Genomic DNA, 14,591 nt, shown 5'->3' on the forward strand with positions numbered 1-14,591 from the left:
AAGCTAGTCTTCTAATTGGACTTGGGAGAGTGTAAAGTAAAATGAAATAAAATGAAATGGCTTAGTCAATAAGTCATTAGTCATTAGTCATTAGTCAACCATTGTTGCCTAACGAGTCATCTTTATAATACCAGGATGGCACATGGCCTAATTTAATATATTTAGCATGAGGTATTTTACCCTGTTGGTACAATAAAGATGATTCTTCCATTAATCAACCGGTATTGGTGAGTTGTTGTTTTTTTTTTGTTGTTGTTGTTTCACATCACTTGTATATCTTGTTGACTAGTAAAGTAGTAATAATGCATCTCTTATTTGATTACAGGAATTTTGATAATGTCTGAAAATATATTTCCCTAAATAGTTGCATCCTTGAATGTTTTTAATTTTATTATGTTAATTAATATGATGTTTACGAATAGCTTGTTTAGTCTACACAGTAAAAACCCAAAGTTACTGTCATTTACCACAATATTAGCCAAAGTTAAAACCTACATTTATTAATTTTATTTAAATGTATTCTGTAAGGGCCTGAACTTACTACTTAAAGGTGTCTTGAGATGATTTTTGTTATAATATAGCATTATATAAATAAAGTTAAATTAAGTTGATTTTGATAAGGTGGAATGTGCAGCCTATTTTAGGTGTTTGTATTTGACTTAAACCTGTATTAAAACTGTTGGAGATTAATTTATTGTTGATTGACAGCTGGGATAGGCTCCACTGCTTATCCAAAATAGGATAAAGCAGTGACAGATAATGGATGGATGTGTAGATGTGTATCATAAATGCCAATACTTGTATCTAAAACGGTCTATATACCACAACTTTTTAGCTGCAATTGTCTGCTGTTAATCTGCACTTTCCCTCTACAGAAAGACATCGGCTCCAGGCTGATGCCAGCCTTCAACACACCATCCAAAATCCCCTATTCTGATGTAAACATTGGGAAAGGTACAGCCCACCCCCCTCGCTGGACCTCAGACAGCACTGTGGCAGAGGTTACAAGCATTCAGTTGGAGTTTAGAGAGCTTAGCCGCCTCACCCAACAACCACAGTACGAGGTAATCAACAAACCATGTGATACATCAGTGCTTATCCAGAGTCTGCTCAGCAAATTTTAAGATTGATACATATATATATATATATATATATATAGGTTCAGTTTGATGTCACCTGCTTCTTTTATTGCTTTTCAGCAGCCACGATCACCTTTTCCATTAGATTGTGGTGAGGTGTAAGCTTTTGACTAATAATTCTTTGGCTCACAATATGCAGGTCACATTTGGATCCTGTAAGGTCTTGTTAACATGTTATATGCCTTATCATACAGCTGTAAGGATTCCTCTTACACCAAAGCAGGGTTTGCAAAAATGCATTAAAAAAACCCCATTGTTTGATAATGGTTTTATTTCACTTTGGCTAGAAGAGTAAATATGGTGTTAGGGTGTAGTAAATATATATTTTATCTCAATTGAAGAGAGGTAACTTGTTATTATGAATTAGGTTTGTGGTTTGACATTGGGCTTTGACATTCAGAATTTGTTTTATTGTAATTTAGAATTTTTTTTATCATATTGTCATCAACATTAAAAATTCTATTTGGCGACAACTAAGGATTTAGGTTTTAAATTAAATTTAAATTAGCAGTGCTTTTTAAAGCTTCTCATGAGATTTTTTGGGGGTTTGTTCTTTTCACTATTTTGGAAAAGTTTTATGAGAGGATACTTTTGAGTGTTACTTTTTTATTAAATTAATGTCACAAATATCCCGACAGAGTAGCTTATTAAATCTCTGTCCTTGGTTTTCCAGGCTGTGGTGGCTGAGGTTATGAAACAGATCCATAAGCTGGATGGTAAATTGGATGGTCTTGTGCCCATGTTCATAAACACAAACAACGGACAGTTTACCCATCAAGGCATCTACACACTGGGAGCCAGAGCAGATAGCTACTATGAATATTTGCTGAAGCAGTGGATCCAGGGAGGCAAGAAGGAGAACCAGTGAGTTGAATTATAGATACCCAGTATATCCAGCATTTATGTGCTGTGTGTGAGGTTCAGTGGCCAAAACCCAATACTGTAGGTAATTAAATATGTTAACTAAATTGCTCGCCTATTTTAGTCAGCTACATTGAGTATTCGTTGAATGTCAAGAGGAGATGATGGTTATTTTATGTGCTGAAGGGAACGTACATCAATCGGTCATAACAAATATGACACCTCTGCTATTTAATGCAATTCCATAAAAGTGGCTCTCTCACCTCATTCATTTTAAAGAGTGGCCAAAACATTAGAATCACCCCTTGTAATGCACACCAGTATGACTCCACTACCCACTTAAACTTCAATAATAAACACAGAGTGAAAGTATCACCTTTCTGAGAGTTTTAACTTAAGAACTGTGAAATTACAACCCTGTAAAAGTAGAATTCATGGCAGAGCCATTGTATTAGATTGCATTAAATTACATGGGTGGGTATAATATTATACCTGAATGGTTTATGTCAAATAAGTTATTAAGCTGTTAAATGACGTTGCATTCAAACTCCAAACTACTGTTAAGGTTCTCAATGAAAAAAAACTGGACTTGGTCACAAAAGAAAATAACCAACCAAATATGGACTCAGCGACCAATTCCCACGCGAAACAAACAAACGGTAGAAAATATTCTATCCCATCATGAAACAACACAGACGAAACAATAAACGTTCATCTCTGATAGTGGACCAACTATACATCAAAGGACAGTTTTACCGTGATTCTAGGACCACTCTATGGCTTTTCCAACTACCACATCAACATTCAATAACAAAGCCTCCCCCACCATTTAAATCCTATGAATATACATACACCACTGACTTGAATTTATACAAGTCATATTATTTGGCATACATATGCCAAATAATAAATCACCTGGTTCTGATGGATTTCCAGCAGAATTAGACAAACACTTCTGCCAAATTTTGTCCCCATTATTTTATAGAGTAACCACAGAAATAAAAACTAACTTAACAATGCCAGCCCACATGAATATAGCCATCATAACCATTCTACTAAAACCCAACACAGACCCAACCCATCCTTCCAGTTATCTAAAGATCATTACCAAAGCACTAGCTACTAGAATAGAGACAGTCACCCCAACATTAGTCCACCCAGACCAAACCGGATTTATCAAAAACAGGAACCCATCAGATAATGTCCGGAGACTTAATTAATAATTAATCACCCTTTAACAACAAAAACAAACCAAAACCATAATCGTATCATTAGATGCAGAAAAGCATTTGATAAAGTTAACTGGCCATTTCTTTTCAGCATCCTTCACAAGTTTGTTTTTGCAGCCATTCGTCCATTGGGTAAAAACACTATACACTCCACTGTAATCATAAATTTGGTCACCTCTGAGAGTTTTACACTTCACTGGGGAACCAGACATGGTACCCACCCTCTCAGTCTCCATATACTTCCACTCTCTGAAGGTGCCCTGGATTCTGCAGGACAGGAAATCCTCCTTTCATTTCATATTGGAAGCATTAAATATTTAGGTATTAATATTTCCCCCAAGCTGTCAGAGCTTTTCAATCTCAACTATACCCCTATATTTAAAAACTAGACTATCTCAGACACTGGACCAACTTTGACTCATTTTAGTACCAATCAACTATTTGTTCTCAATGCTCCCCACAACTCCCACAGATAATTGGTTTAAATCATTTGACTCTCTAATGTCTCTCTTTTACTAGAAAAAAAAAGAAACCTAGAATCCCACTGTCAACATTACAAACCATAAGGTGGCCTTGAAGCACCGCTCAAAAACTACTTCCTACAATTATTGAAACACAACTGCAATAATTACTCAAACAGATTCAGAAGGATAATTACAACAACTCATGGATAGTCCTACAACAGAATACCCATATCAGTTTCAGATCTCGCTTCTATGCCACAATCGGTCAAAAAAAAGAACTATTGCCCAACCCGCCCAAGTTTAATAACTTTTAACTTTATTTGTTAAGCGCTTTAAAACAACTAGGTTGACAAGTGCTGTATAAGTTAATAACATAAAATAAGAAGTATACAATAGCATAAAACCTGTGATAACAATAAATATTAGACAGAATAATACAAGGAACAGATAAAATAATGTCAACAACTCAGACTGTGTTAAAGGCCAATGAAAACAAGTGGGTTTTAAGAAGGGATTTAAAAACAGGTAAGGATGAGGCCTGTTTCAGTTTTGGAGCAGCTACTGCAAGAGCTCGGTCTCCTGTGAGCTTACGTTTCGTTTTCGTACACTCAGAAGCAGAAGGTAAGCTGACCTAAGCGACCGTGGTGGAACGTGGGTGCAGAAGCCCCGGGGGGATACAGCGGGGCAACCCGATTTAAACATTTAAAAACAAATAAAAGAAGTTTAAAATGGATTTTTAATTGTACAGGCAGCGTGTGAAGTGAAGATAAAATGGGAGAAATATGCTCATATTTTCAAGTGCCGGTTAAAAGACGAAATTGACAACTGACTTACGCCAATATAAAGCGCATTTCAGTAATCCAGCTGGGTGGTAACGAAGGCATGGATTACTGTTTCAAAGTGCTGCTTTGTAAGAATGGGCTTGACTCTGGCCAGCTGCCTCAAGTGAAAGAAAATAGACTTAACAACACACCAGATCTGGCTTTCAAGCTTCAGGTCAGTATCCATTTTAAACCCAAGGTTTAATAATTTTAGATTTGGGATATTCAGCCAAGGGTCCCAAGTCTACAGGATGTTCCACTAGATTAGTTAGTTCCCGACACAATTATCTCAGTCTTTGAGTTGTTAAAATGTAAAAAGTTAAGAGCCATCTAGGCTTTAATGTCCTCTAAACATTCCAGTAATGAACTGACAGAGAAGCCATCCTTCTTGTTGAGCGGAACATAGATCTGACAGTCATCAGCATAGCAGTGAAATGAAATGCCATGTCATGTAAGGATGGAGCCCAGGGGCAGCAAATACAAAGAAAAGAGGATAGGGCGTAAAAAAGAGCCTTGTGGAACCCCACAGGATAGAGAAGCAGAAGAAGACTTGAAGTCACCCAATTGGACACAAAAAGTTCTATCTTTTAAATAGGAACCTGAACCAATTTAGAGCTAAGCCCTTTATACCAACCCATTATTCTAAGCAGGAGATTAAAATATCATGGTCCACTGTATCAAATGCAGCAGTTAAATCAAGTAGTACAAGGACCACAATAACCAGAATCAGAGACTAGAAAAATATCATTAAGCACACTCAAGAGCAGACTCAGTACTATGTTTCATTCTAAAACCAGATTGGAAAGCCTCAAGTAGATTGTGCTCATTTTTAAAATCCCACTATCTGACTATAAACAAATTTCTCTAAAATCTTTGATAAGAAAGGCAGTCTGGAGATGGGTCTAAAAATTGCAAGAACATGTGGATCTAGCCCAGGTTTCTTGATTAAAGGCTGAAGTATGTTATGTTTAAAATTTTTGGGAACCACCCCAGAGGTTAGGCTGCTGTATTTAATGTTGAGAACAAATGCCCCTAAAGTATGATGAACCTATTTAAAGAGTCGGGAGGGAAGGGCATCACAAGGAACCTGAGGGCTTCATACGACCAACAATCTCCTTAATCTGAGACAAGGTCACAGGCTCAAACTGATGAAAGACAGCCGATCATAAGGGCATAACTGAAGGGTCAAAGGCCAGCAGTGACATTTGGGCCCTTGCTATAGAGACCTTATTATGAAAAAATTTTAAAAGATTTATTAGAGAACTCAAAGTAGATAGTCTGAGGAGCATTTGTCAATCGAGTGAAACAACAACGACGGTTTGTAATAATATTAGCATGGTGTTTCCTTTCAGCATCTTTTACTGTGGACTGGTAAAGGTGCCAACAGTCTCTCAGCGTTTTAAAGGACACACTTATAGTTTTTCCTTTTTCCACTTGCGTTCAGCTATGCGGCACTCCCGCCTCACAGCATGGGTTTAAGCATTCAGCCAAGGCTCAGGTTTGACTTTAGGCTGCCTCGTTTTAAGTGGAGCCACTGTGTCCAATACAGTCTGGCAGGCAGAGTGAAAACAGGTGCTGAGTTCCTCTGTATAGTTGACCATGCACTCAGAGCTGACATTGACAGGTTACAGCAAATGCTGCAAGGGACATAGGCGATAAACCGCTCCATACTCAGCGAGAGAGGTAACAGAAGAATGAACCAAACAGGCCTTCAGCCTAACCAGTCTCCCACTGCGTTTACAGCGGCAACAGTGGCGTTTCTTACGTAAAGGTAGCACAGGAGTGCGGCCAAGGTGCCCTGGAATTCCTGATAATAATGGGGGCAGCGTTTTATGTCCATCCTGCATGACCCACACTGTACAAACCGCAAAAAGACACAAACACAAACAAAGTTAGGAGCGACAGACGGCGAGCCAGACACTCCTTTGCCATCTTGTGTATTCCTTCTCATAACTATCTCTTCAACTCTGACAGCCTGGTGGAAATCTCACAAAATCAACACCTTGTAAACTTACCCCAATATGGCACAACCCAGACTTTCAATTACACAATACCCCTATTCACTTGTGCAAATGATGCCAAAAAACTGGTCCATGCATTTGTTACCTCTAGGTGTGACTACTGTAATTCCCTACTTTCAGGATGCCCGAGTTACTCCCTAAAGAGCCTTTCGATTAATCCAAAATGCTGCAGCAAGAGTGCTGACTGGAATTAGCAAAAGAGATCATATTACACCTTCACTAGCTTCTTCATTGGCTTCCCATTAAATCTAGAATAGAATTTAAAATGCTGCTTCTTGCATATAAAGCTCTGAATGGTCAGGCTCCAACATATATAGAATAGTTCCATATCATCCCATTAGACGACTTCGCTCTCAGAATGCAGGCCTACTTGTGGTACCTAGAATTTCCAAAGGTAGAATGGGAGGTAGAGCCTTTAGTTATCAAGCCCCTCTCCTGTGGAACCAGCTCCCAGTTCTGTTTCGGAAAGCAGGCACCCTCTCTACTTTTACGTCTAGGCTCAAAACCTTCCTCTTTGATAAAGCTTATACTTATTATATTATTATTTTTTATTTTTTATATATATATATACTTATTATAGTATTATAGTATAGTTATAGTTATGCTGCTATAGGCTTAGACTGCTGGGGGACCCTCCCCCAGATGCACTGAGCTCCTTTCCTCCTCTTGACCCCCTCTCCTCTCCTCTCCTCTCCTCTCAACCCACAGTTATCACCACTGTATGCCATTAACTCTGTGTGTTTTCTCCTGTAGTTGTCTTTGTCTTTCTCTGTCCCCCTCTCTCTGTTCCTTTCTGCAGGTGTCCATGGCTTTGAAGCTGTGCTACTACAGCAGCTGTGCAGCTACTGGTCCTACCAAGCTGCCCGATTTTTTTGTTGTTGCTTTTTGTTGCGCCTTTCTTTTCTCTCTTTCCTCTCACCCCAACAAGTCAAGGCAGATGGCCGTTCACCCTGAGCCTCGTTCTTCCGTTAAAGGGAGTTTTTCCTCTCCACTGTTGCCTATGGCTTGCTCCAGGGGGAATTGTTGGGTTCTCTCTATACATCTTTATAATCTTGACTTTATTCTGTAAAGTGCTCTGAGATGACTTTGTTGTGAATTGGCGCTATATAAATAAAGTTGAATTGAATTGAGAAAAAAAAAGCAAAAAACTGGGATTGGTGTATCACCTCTTTACCTCCTGCGGCATATTCGTACCACACATTGTTAGTAATTTTAGCGCATTTTGAATCTGACAGGATTAAGACGAAGTCATAAGTTACTTATTGTGTAGAGTAAGTCTGTTACTTGCTGCATGCTAAAATTGTTAATTAGCCTCCCACATATTACCAGAATAGGGAGGATTGCTCAGCATTAACATGTCAGCAGTTTCATATAGTTGGTTGGTTATACTTAGTTATTGACAGAAATTGGCATGACATGCTCAATCTTAACTTACAATAAGTTTACTAGTTTACTAAACCAAAAATGTTACAACCGTAGGTGTAAAGAGTAAAAGCATTTCTATGGCATAATAGGACTGATAAGAGATTATTACGCTGAAGCAACAATTGCACCACATACTGAGGAAGGTATAAATTAAGCAGCTTTACTTATTTTAAGTGTTTGTTGGAGAGTTGTTTCACTTTCAATCATTCTTCTAGTGTGAATACAACCTTACTCATTTATTTGTGAGTATATGTGAGGGGATATGATTTAAGCATTACTTAACATATTGGTTCTACAAAAATACCTTTGATATATATCAAAAAACATTGATGGCATTATATTTGATAGCATTATAATTGTCGTGCTAACACACTGTGTGTGTGTTTCAGGCTCTTGGAAGACTACCTGCAGGCAATAGAGGGTGTAAAAAAGAACCTATTACAGAAGTCTTCCCCTAATGGCTTTACCTTTGTTGGAGAAGTCTCACATGGACAGTTTAGCCCTAAAATGGTCAGTATTGTTTAAAATGATCCTCAACTATCCTCTGCTTTTTGTGCATATAAAGGCTAAGCTATTATTTAAATGTTTTCTTATGTTGATCACATTTTTCATGGTCTGGGTCAGTTGGGGTTGAATTATTGTAATTAAATGTAATTATCATTGATGGACATAAAAATAAAATTAAAATAAAAACACTTTACATCTTTACACATCTTCTAAATGTGTAGTATTTTTACCAAATCCCAAAGAGAGAGTAAAACCAACACCAATTGCCTTTAGCTTATGATTCACGTTCGAGTATTTTACGGTGAAATGTTTACCCAGATTGTGCAAATATTAACAATTGATATTAACTGATATCAGTTCAAGAGACAATGGAGCCCCCAGTTCAGATTCAGGAGGCAGACACCCTCTCCACTTTTAAGTCTAGGCTTAAAACCTTCCTCTTTGACAAAGCTTTCAGTTAGTTATAGTCATGCTGCTATAAGTGTTTTCCAGTGCGCAGCTACTGGTCCTACCAACCTGCCTGATGATGTCTAGGGCTTGCTCAATTGTTGGGTTTACTCTATATACATCTTTATAGTCTTGACTTTATTCTGTAAAGTGCCTTGAGAGGACTTTGTTGTGAATTGGTGCTATATAAATAAAGTTGAATTAAATTGATTGTGAGTTGAAGACATTATGCAAGTTGCTGAAACTATATTAGACTAAATCCATCCATTCAAGCATTATCTGTAACCGCTTATCCTCTTCGGGGTCACAGTGGGGGCTGCAGCCCAGCCGCTACAGGGTGAAAGACAGAGTGCACCAGTTCGGCCGGGGACGCAAACCCGCAGCTTTCTAGCTGTGGGGCAGCTATTAGACTACATTTGTTAATGGAAAATTAAAAATAAAGGACAGACCTAATTTGGAACTGTGGCTGTCTAGTTTAGGACAAATAAAAGTATAATTAAGGATAGTTTTGACAAACTGACAAAACAAGTGGTTTCAAGCCTAGGGGCAAATGTAAGGTGTTTAATGTAGCTGTCTGTTAACCTAGGACCATTTAGTGTGTTTCCTGCCGGGCACTCTGGCCCTTGGTGCTCACAATGGCCTGCCTGCTGATCACATGGATCTGGCAAAAAAGCTGATGGAGACCTGCTACCAGATGTATGTCCAGATGGAGACTGGCCTCAGTCCAGAGATTGTCCACTTCAACATGCATCAGGGTAGCACCCGAGACATTGATGCAAAGGTAGGTTGAGAGATAGGTAATGGATATAAAGATATATTTCAAATACTAAGATATATTTCAAAATGAATTTATAGCTTTAAAATTCTGGATAAGAGTTTAGCAGAAGTACCTGGCGTAAAACTGATCTAAACTTCATATACAAATTTTACTTTATAATTAAATCTTTGCATTCTCTAATAGCTTGCAGATAGACACAATCTCTTGCGACCAGAGACGGTGGAGAGTCTCTTCTATTTGTACAGGTTTACCAAGGACCACAAGTACCAGGCCTGGGGTTGGGAGATTCTCCAAAGCTTTAACAAGTATACTAAGGTCAGTTAAAAGAAAACTGTCTACCCAGATTGGTTTCAGTTTAGGGTAAGTCTCTTATTGGGGCTACTGTAGTAGAAAACATATTTAATAGTTTAATTATTTAATACCTAGGCTGTTTCTAGTTTCATAACTAATTTGATTTGTCATTTGTCATTATCTGGGAAAAAAATCCCCAGGGGATGATCTTGATGAGATCATCTCCTTGGTTCTAAAAACAAATAGAAAGTTGGGGCCCAGAACAAACATATTTTAATTGGACATATTAGATTTATTTTTTTTTTATATTAATTGTAGCAATCAAAATGTAAATTGTTATTTATAAATTTTAAAGCTGACAGAAAAGATTGCATTTTTATCTAAATAAACCTCTACAGGTGTGGGCCTGAAAAACAGATTTATTAAAATTTCAAATGGAATTGAGACATACTTTTCGACTTTTCGACCCTTTCACAGTTGTAAAAGTAGCTCCATAGTTCACCTCAACTGAACTCCAGGAAATCAATCTGAAATCACTTCACTGAGTGGTAGATGGGGATTGCAATATTTTGCCATGTTTTATTACTTAAGAATTGTCCAGTTTGTAACTTCTAGCCTCCAGCAATACTATATTGAAGAAGAAGTATACACATATCAAAAATCCCACAAGTATTCCTCTGTCTCTTCTGTAACTCAAATCTGAGATTTCTGGAGTATTCACTTATCAAAAATTATAAACTTACACAGGACAAATACTACTACTACTGATGTCTGAAATCAGGGTGATTATTTCAGGTACTTTTTTGAGGTGGCTGTACTTAAAATTGTGTTTTGGAAATAGCAGCTAGAATTGATTAATTTGACTGTTATAAAAGCAGCCAATCATATACACATACACATAAGCCTTAAACTGATTTAACTAAAGATCTGGTCAACGGAAATAAAAAGAATGATAAACAAGGGAAGGAAAAACACATCCAAAAATGAGTAGGAGGTAGAGACTGCTCTAGGCAGTTCAGTCTAATCAATTAAACAGTGACCATGTCTATCTTATGTGTTGGTAAATACTAAACATTTTCAAGCCTGGTGGTTTTCAGTAACCTCTTCTATGTTCTAATTAGAATGTCGTGAAAGCCAGTGCATTTCCCCTCAGGTTTCCTCCGGTGGTTACACCTCCATCAATAATGTGCGTGACCCAGACTACCCGGGCCCTCGAGACAAGATGGAGAGCTTTTTCCTGGGAGAGACCCTGAAATATCTGTACCTGCTTTTCTCAGATGATCCCAACCTCATCAGTTTAGATCAATATGTGTTCAACACTGAAGCTCATCCTCTGCCAATATGGCCTTCCACTGTGTGACACAGGAATTAAAATGCCAGAAAAATCAATATGTATAAACGCAACAAACATCTCAGGGTGGTCTAATGTCAAGCTGATTTCCTTTTTCTTATGATTTGTCAAAACAACCCTGAGCACAGATGGAAAAAGCTGACTGATTGAATAGCCACTAATAGCCATGGAAATATTGGATATTTACAATAATATTGTGGCCAAGTCTTGTTTACTCATTAGACTGGTAATTGTTGCTGTGTAGATTTCTGGTAGTGACTGGCAGTGTTGATACTGGAACACCTGAATATCTACAACACTGACTGAGGTTTAAGGATTCTGGGACCAAAACCATGATACAAAAGTACACTATACTGTTTGTCACCATACAAAAACCATGATATTCAATTTAGACATCTAGGTCCGCATTATTGGAAAATTGTGATTCTCCAATGGAGCATGGAGTTGGCAACACGTGTTTTTACAGTTACCTTCTGTTTAATATTTTAGAAAAAACAAAAACAAAGCCTTGTTTGTTCTTTATGTTTGCACCCTCTGCTAAAATTTGTTCGTGCTCATGTGTAACATTATTTCAGTGCATTAGTGTCTGTTATTCAACTGGAATTTAACGGCACTTGAAGAGAGCAGAGAGTAAGATTAGCTGCCTTAAGCAATATAATTTATCCTGCAGTTCTTACTTTCTATCTCCTCTATGGCCTGTGACCAAGGACAGATTTGCTCCTGATGCACAGTGTGTCTGCAGGAAGGACAGAGGGGGCCCAGTTGAGGAGACACTCGACCAACGTTAGTTTACGACTGTTAGAGCAATAGAAATGAAAATAAAGTTTATCCGACACACATTAAACAAGTAAAACTCTCAGAGCATTAGTCAGCTCAAATGTCTCTCTGCCCATGATCTCTCATATACTGTATTAATCACGGCAACATGAAGGCTGACCGTTATTAAAAATCACCACTGTGTGAACATGCAATAGCGAAAAAGTAATTGTACAGGAACTATTAAGCACACCTTATTACAAATCTTAAAGCTGAGCAAGTCTAACAGCACCCCATAATACACAACCCACATCTCCCATTGAGACAGTAGGCTACTGTACCTGCTCACCAGAGGCAAAACCACTTGGTTTTGCTGACCAACTGGTGGAGCAAACCTGATTGTGACTTTAATTCAGATTACCTTAAAGGATAATTCCAGTCATTTTCTAAATGTATTTTTAAGTGTCAGGTTGGATTGATACAGGTGTTAATGCCAAGTTTAAAACTGATCATGTCATATTTTGCTTATTTTATTGCACATTATTTCTCAGAAATATGAGTTATTATATAAAAAAAAAAGCTTTTCACCCCAGCAATATATGTGTGCATATTAATTTAGTGAAGCTGTTTTATAAAAAACCTTTAATCCAATATGATACAAGTCAGTATCTGACTTGGGCGTGAGAGGAGGCTCATTATCTTTGTAGCACAAGATTTTTCAAACTAAAAGCTGCTCATACAACCTGATGCTTTATCATTGTGCTTGCACTTGTTTGTAACTTGCAGGGATACAAGGAAAAAGCTAATTCCTCATTGAACACATTGTCATGATCTGACTAGAACTTTTCTCAGTTGGACATGAGTTTGCCCCCAGTTCCTGTGTTTGCTGTACTATGCTGTATTCAGGTCATACAAAAATAGGAATCTCAAACATTTTCTTGTCTTATTATTCTTGTTTCTTGTCACAGCATTCAGCCCCTCTACTTGAATGTGGTCATTTTCTAAATTAATGCTTGTCTATGATCCCAAGCCTACAAAGACAACACTGAATCTTCTCTACTGACATTTGGTTCATTTTCAGCTTGCAGGCTGGATTTACTTGTTTGTTAATGCCATAGACATGTCTTGTTATCCAAAAACTGGTATAAACAGCAGCCAGACACACTGCTCCACATTGTGATGTGTTTCTTCATTCTGAAAACGGACCCTTTTAAATATTGTAGACACTCTTCAGTCTCCAAAATTCCACCACTGAATCAAAGAAAATGATGCAATGTTAGTTAAAAATTGAAAGGTCACCAGTTATTAAACAGCTGAAGTCTGTGGCACAACCAAATAAGGTAGGCTAGGTTTCTGTTTGAAAGTAACCAAACGTGAGTAGAGAAGATTCAATGTTGCCTTTAGCCCTCTGTATAGTGGACAATAGCATTTATAAATTTATCAAAGTTATCCTTTAATACTTTAGCAACGATTAGGCCATTGTGGTTAATATTGCAAATCAATAGGATCAACTGTTTTGCTTTTATTGTTTTGAGTATATTAAATAATATGACTTAGTGTTTGCCACTGGATTAGCCAATGAGTCTTGTTTTTAGAGGGAGAGTAGATATGACTAATAAGTTCTAAAAACAGCACAGTCTAATAACAGTCATATAAAATATTGTTTATATGACTTGATTGCAGCACCAATCTCCACGAGGGACTTGGATAAACTTGGTCTCATTCCAGTTGCTGCCAAGCAGCAGATTTACTTATGAACTGTGAAATATTTGTTTTGAGCAATATTTTGTGGATGGGTTATATTTTTTGTGTGGATGGGTTATTTGTGCCGAGCAGCTGCTCCTCAATGTTTCATTTTCTTTAGTGACTGGTATATTTGTTTTTCTTTTTAAAGTGGCAGAATAAATTGTGAGGTTTTAAATATAAATAATGTACCAAATATTGGTTTATAGATTATATTTAAAGGGATAATTGCATCTAAGACAGTGACCTCTCATTGTGCATTTTTAGTTTTTGTAGTTTAGTCATTCCCGGAAAAACTACTAGCTTTCATCAGTGCTACTTGTTGATTTCAATAACTTAATGAATTTGTATAAAAAAATTTGTATATTCTGTACACTTGTGTTGTCTCAAATGTGCCTTTTAATGTTGCTTCAGACAACATACAAGAGATTTTTCTCAAGATGTGCATAAATAAACTGGGCTCTTCATAATCACCTTTGCACCACGGAAGTTTTCTCTTGCAGTGAAACTGTCAAAAGGAAATCACATGCTCTGTAAAATTCACAGTAATTCAAGTCTCTGTTTAGATTTTTGGGGTTTTGCTGTATTTTGACACAGTTACAGTGTCTAGTGTTTGAGCAATATGGAGTCTATCAATGAATGCATTACTTTAAAAATCAGTTTTGTTTTGTTTTTTAATTGAAGGAAGAATACAATAATGTTGTAATGTTTGAGATACTGAATATCCAATTTCATTTAGTGGTGGGCGACTGGAGCCT

General features: G+C 37.4%; 1 protein-coding gene across 6 annotated transcripts in view; it reads left to right on the plus strand.

Moving 5' to 3' along the window:
• Positions 1-14,591, plus strand: part of man1b1b (mannosidase, alpha, class 1B, member 1b) — a 31,409-nt gene that overhangs the window by 13,861 nt on the left and 2,957 nt on the right. For 5 of the 6 annotated variants that reach the window (XM_067520843.1, XM_067520845.1, XM_067520846.1 and 2 more), the window contains exons 9-14: positions 876-1,064; positions 1,813-2,003; positions 8,350-8,470; positions 9,501-9,695; positions 9,876-10,007; positions 11,137-14,306. In XM_067520843.1, coding sequence (XP_067376944.1) covers positions 876-1,064; positions 1,813-2,003; positions 8,350-8,470; positions 9,501-9,695; positions 9,876-10,007; positions 11,137-11,343 — 1,035 coding nt within the window. In that variant the 3' untranslated portion in view covers positions 11,344-14,306. Of the gene's footprint in view, positions 1-875; positions 1,065-1,812; positions 2,004-8,349; positions 8,471-9,500; positions 9,696-9,875; positions 10,008-11,136; positions 14,307-14,591 lie in introns of those variants that run through there. The other variant, XM_067520847.1, reaches the window with a different exon arrangement.

This window comes from Channa argus, chromosome 11 (assembly GCF_033026475.1).
Source record: "Channa argus isolate prfri chromosome 11, Channa argus male v1.0, whole genome shotgun sequence".
In the NCBI taxonomy this organism is placed as follows: domain Eukaryota; kingdom Metazoa; phylum Chordata; class Actinopteri; order Anabantiformes; family Channidae; genus Channa; species Channa argus.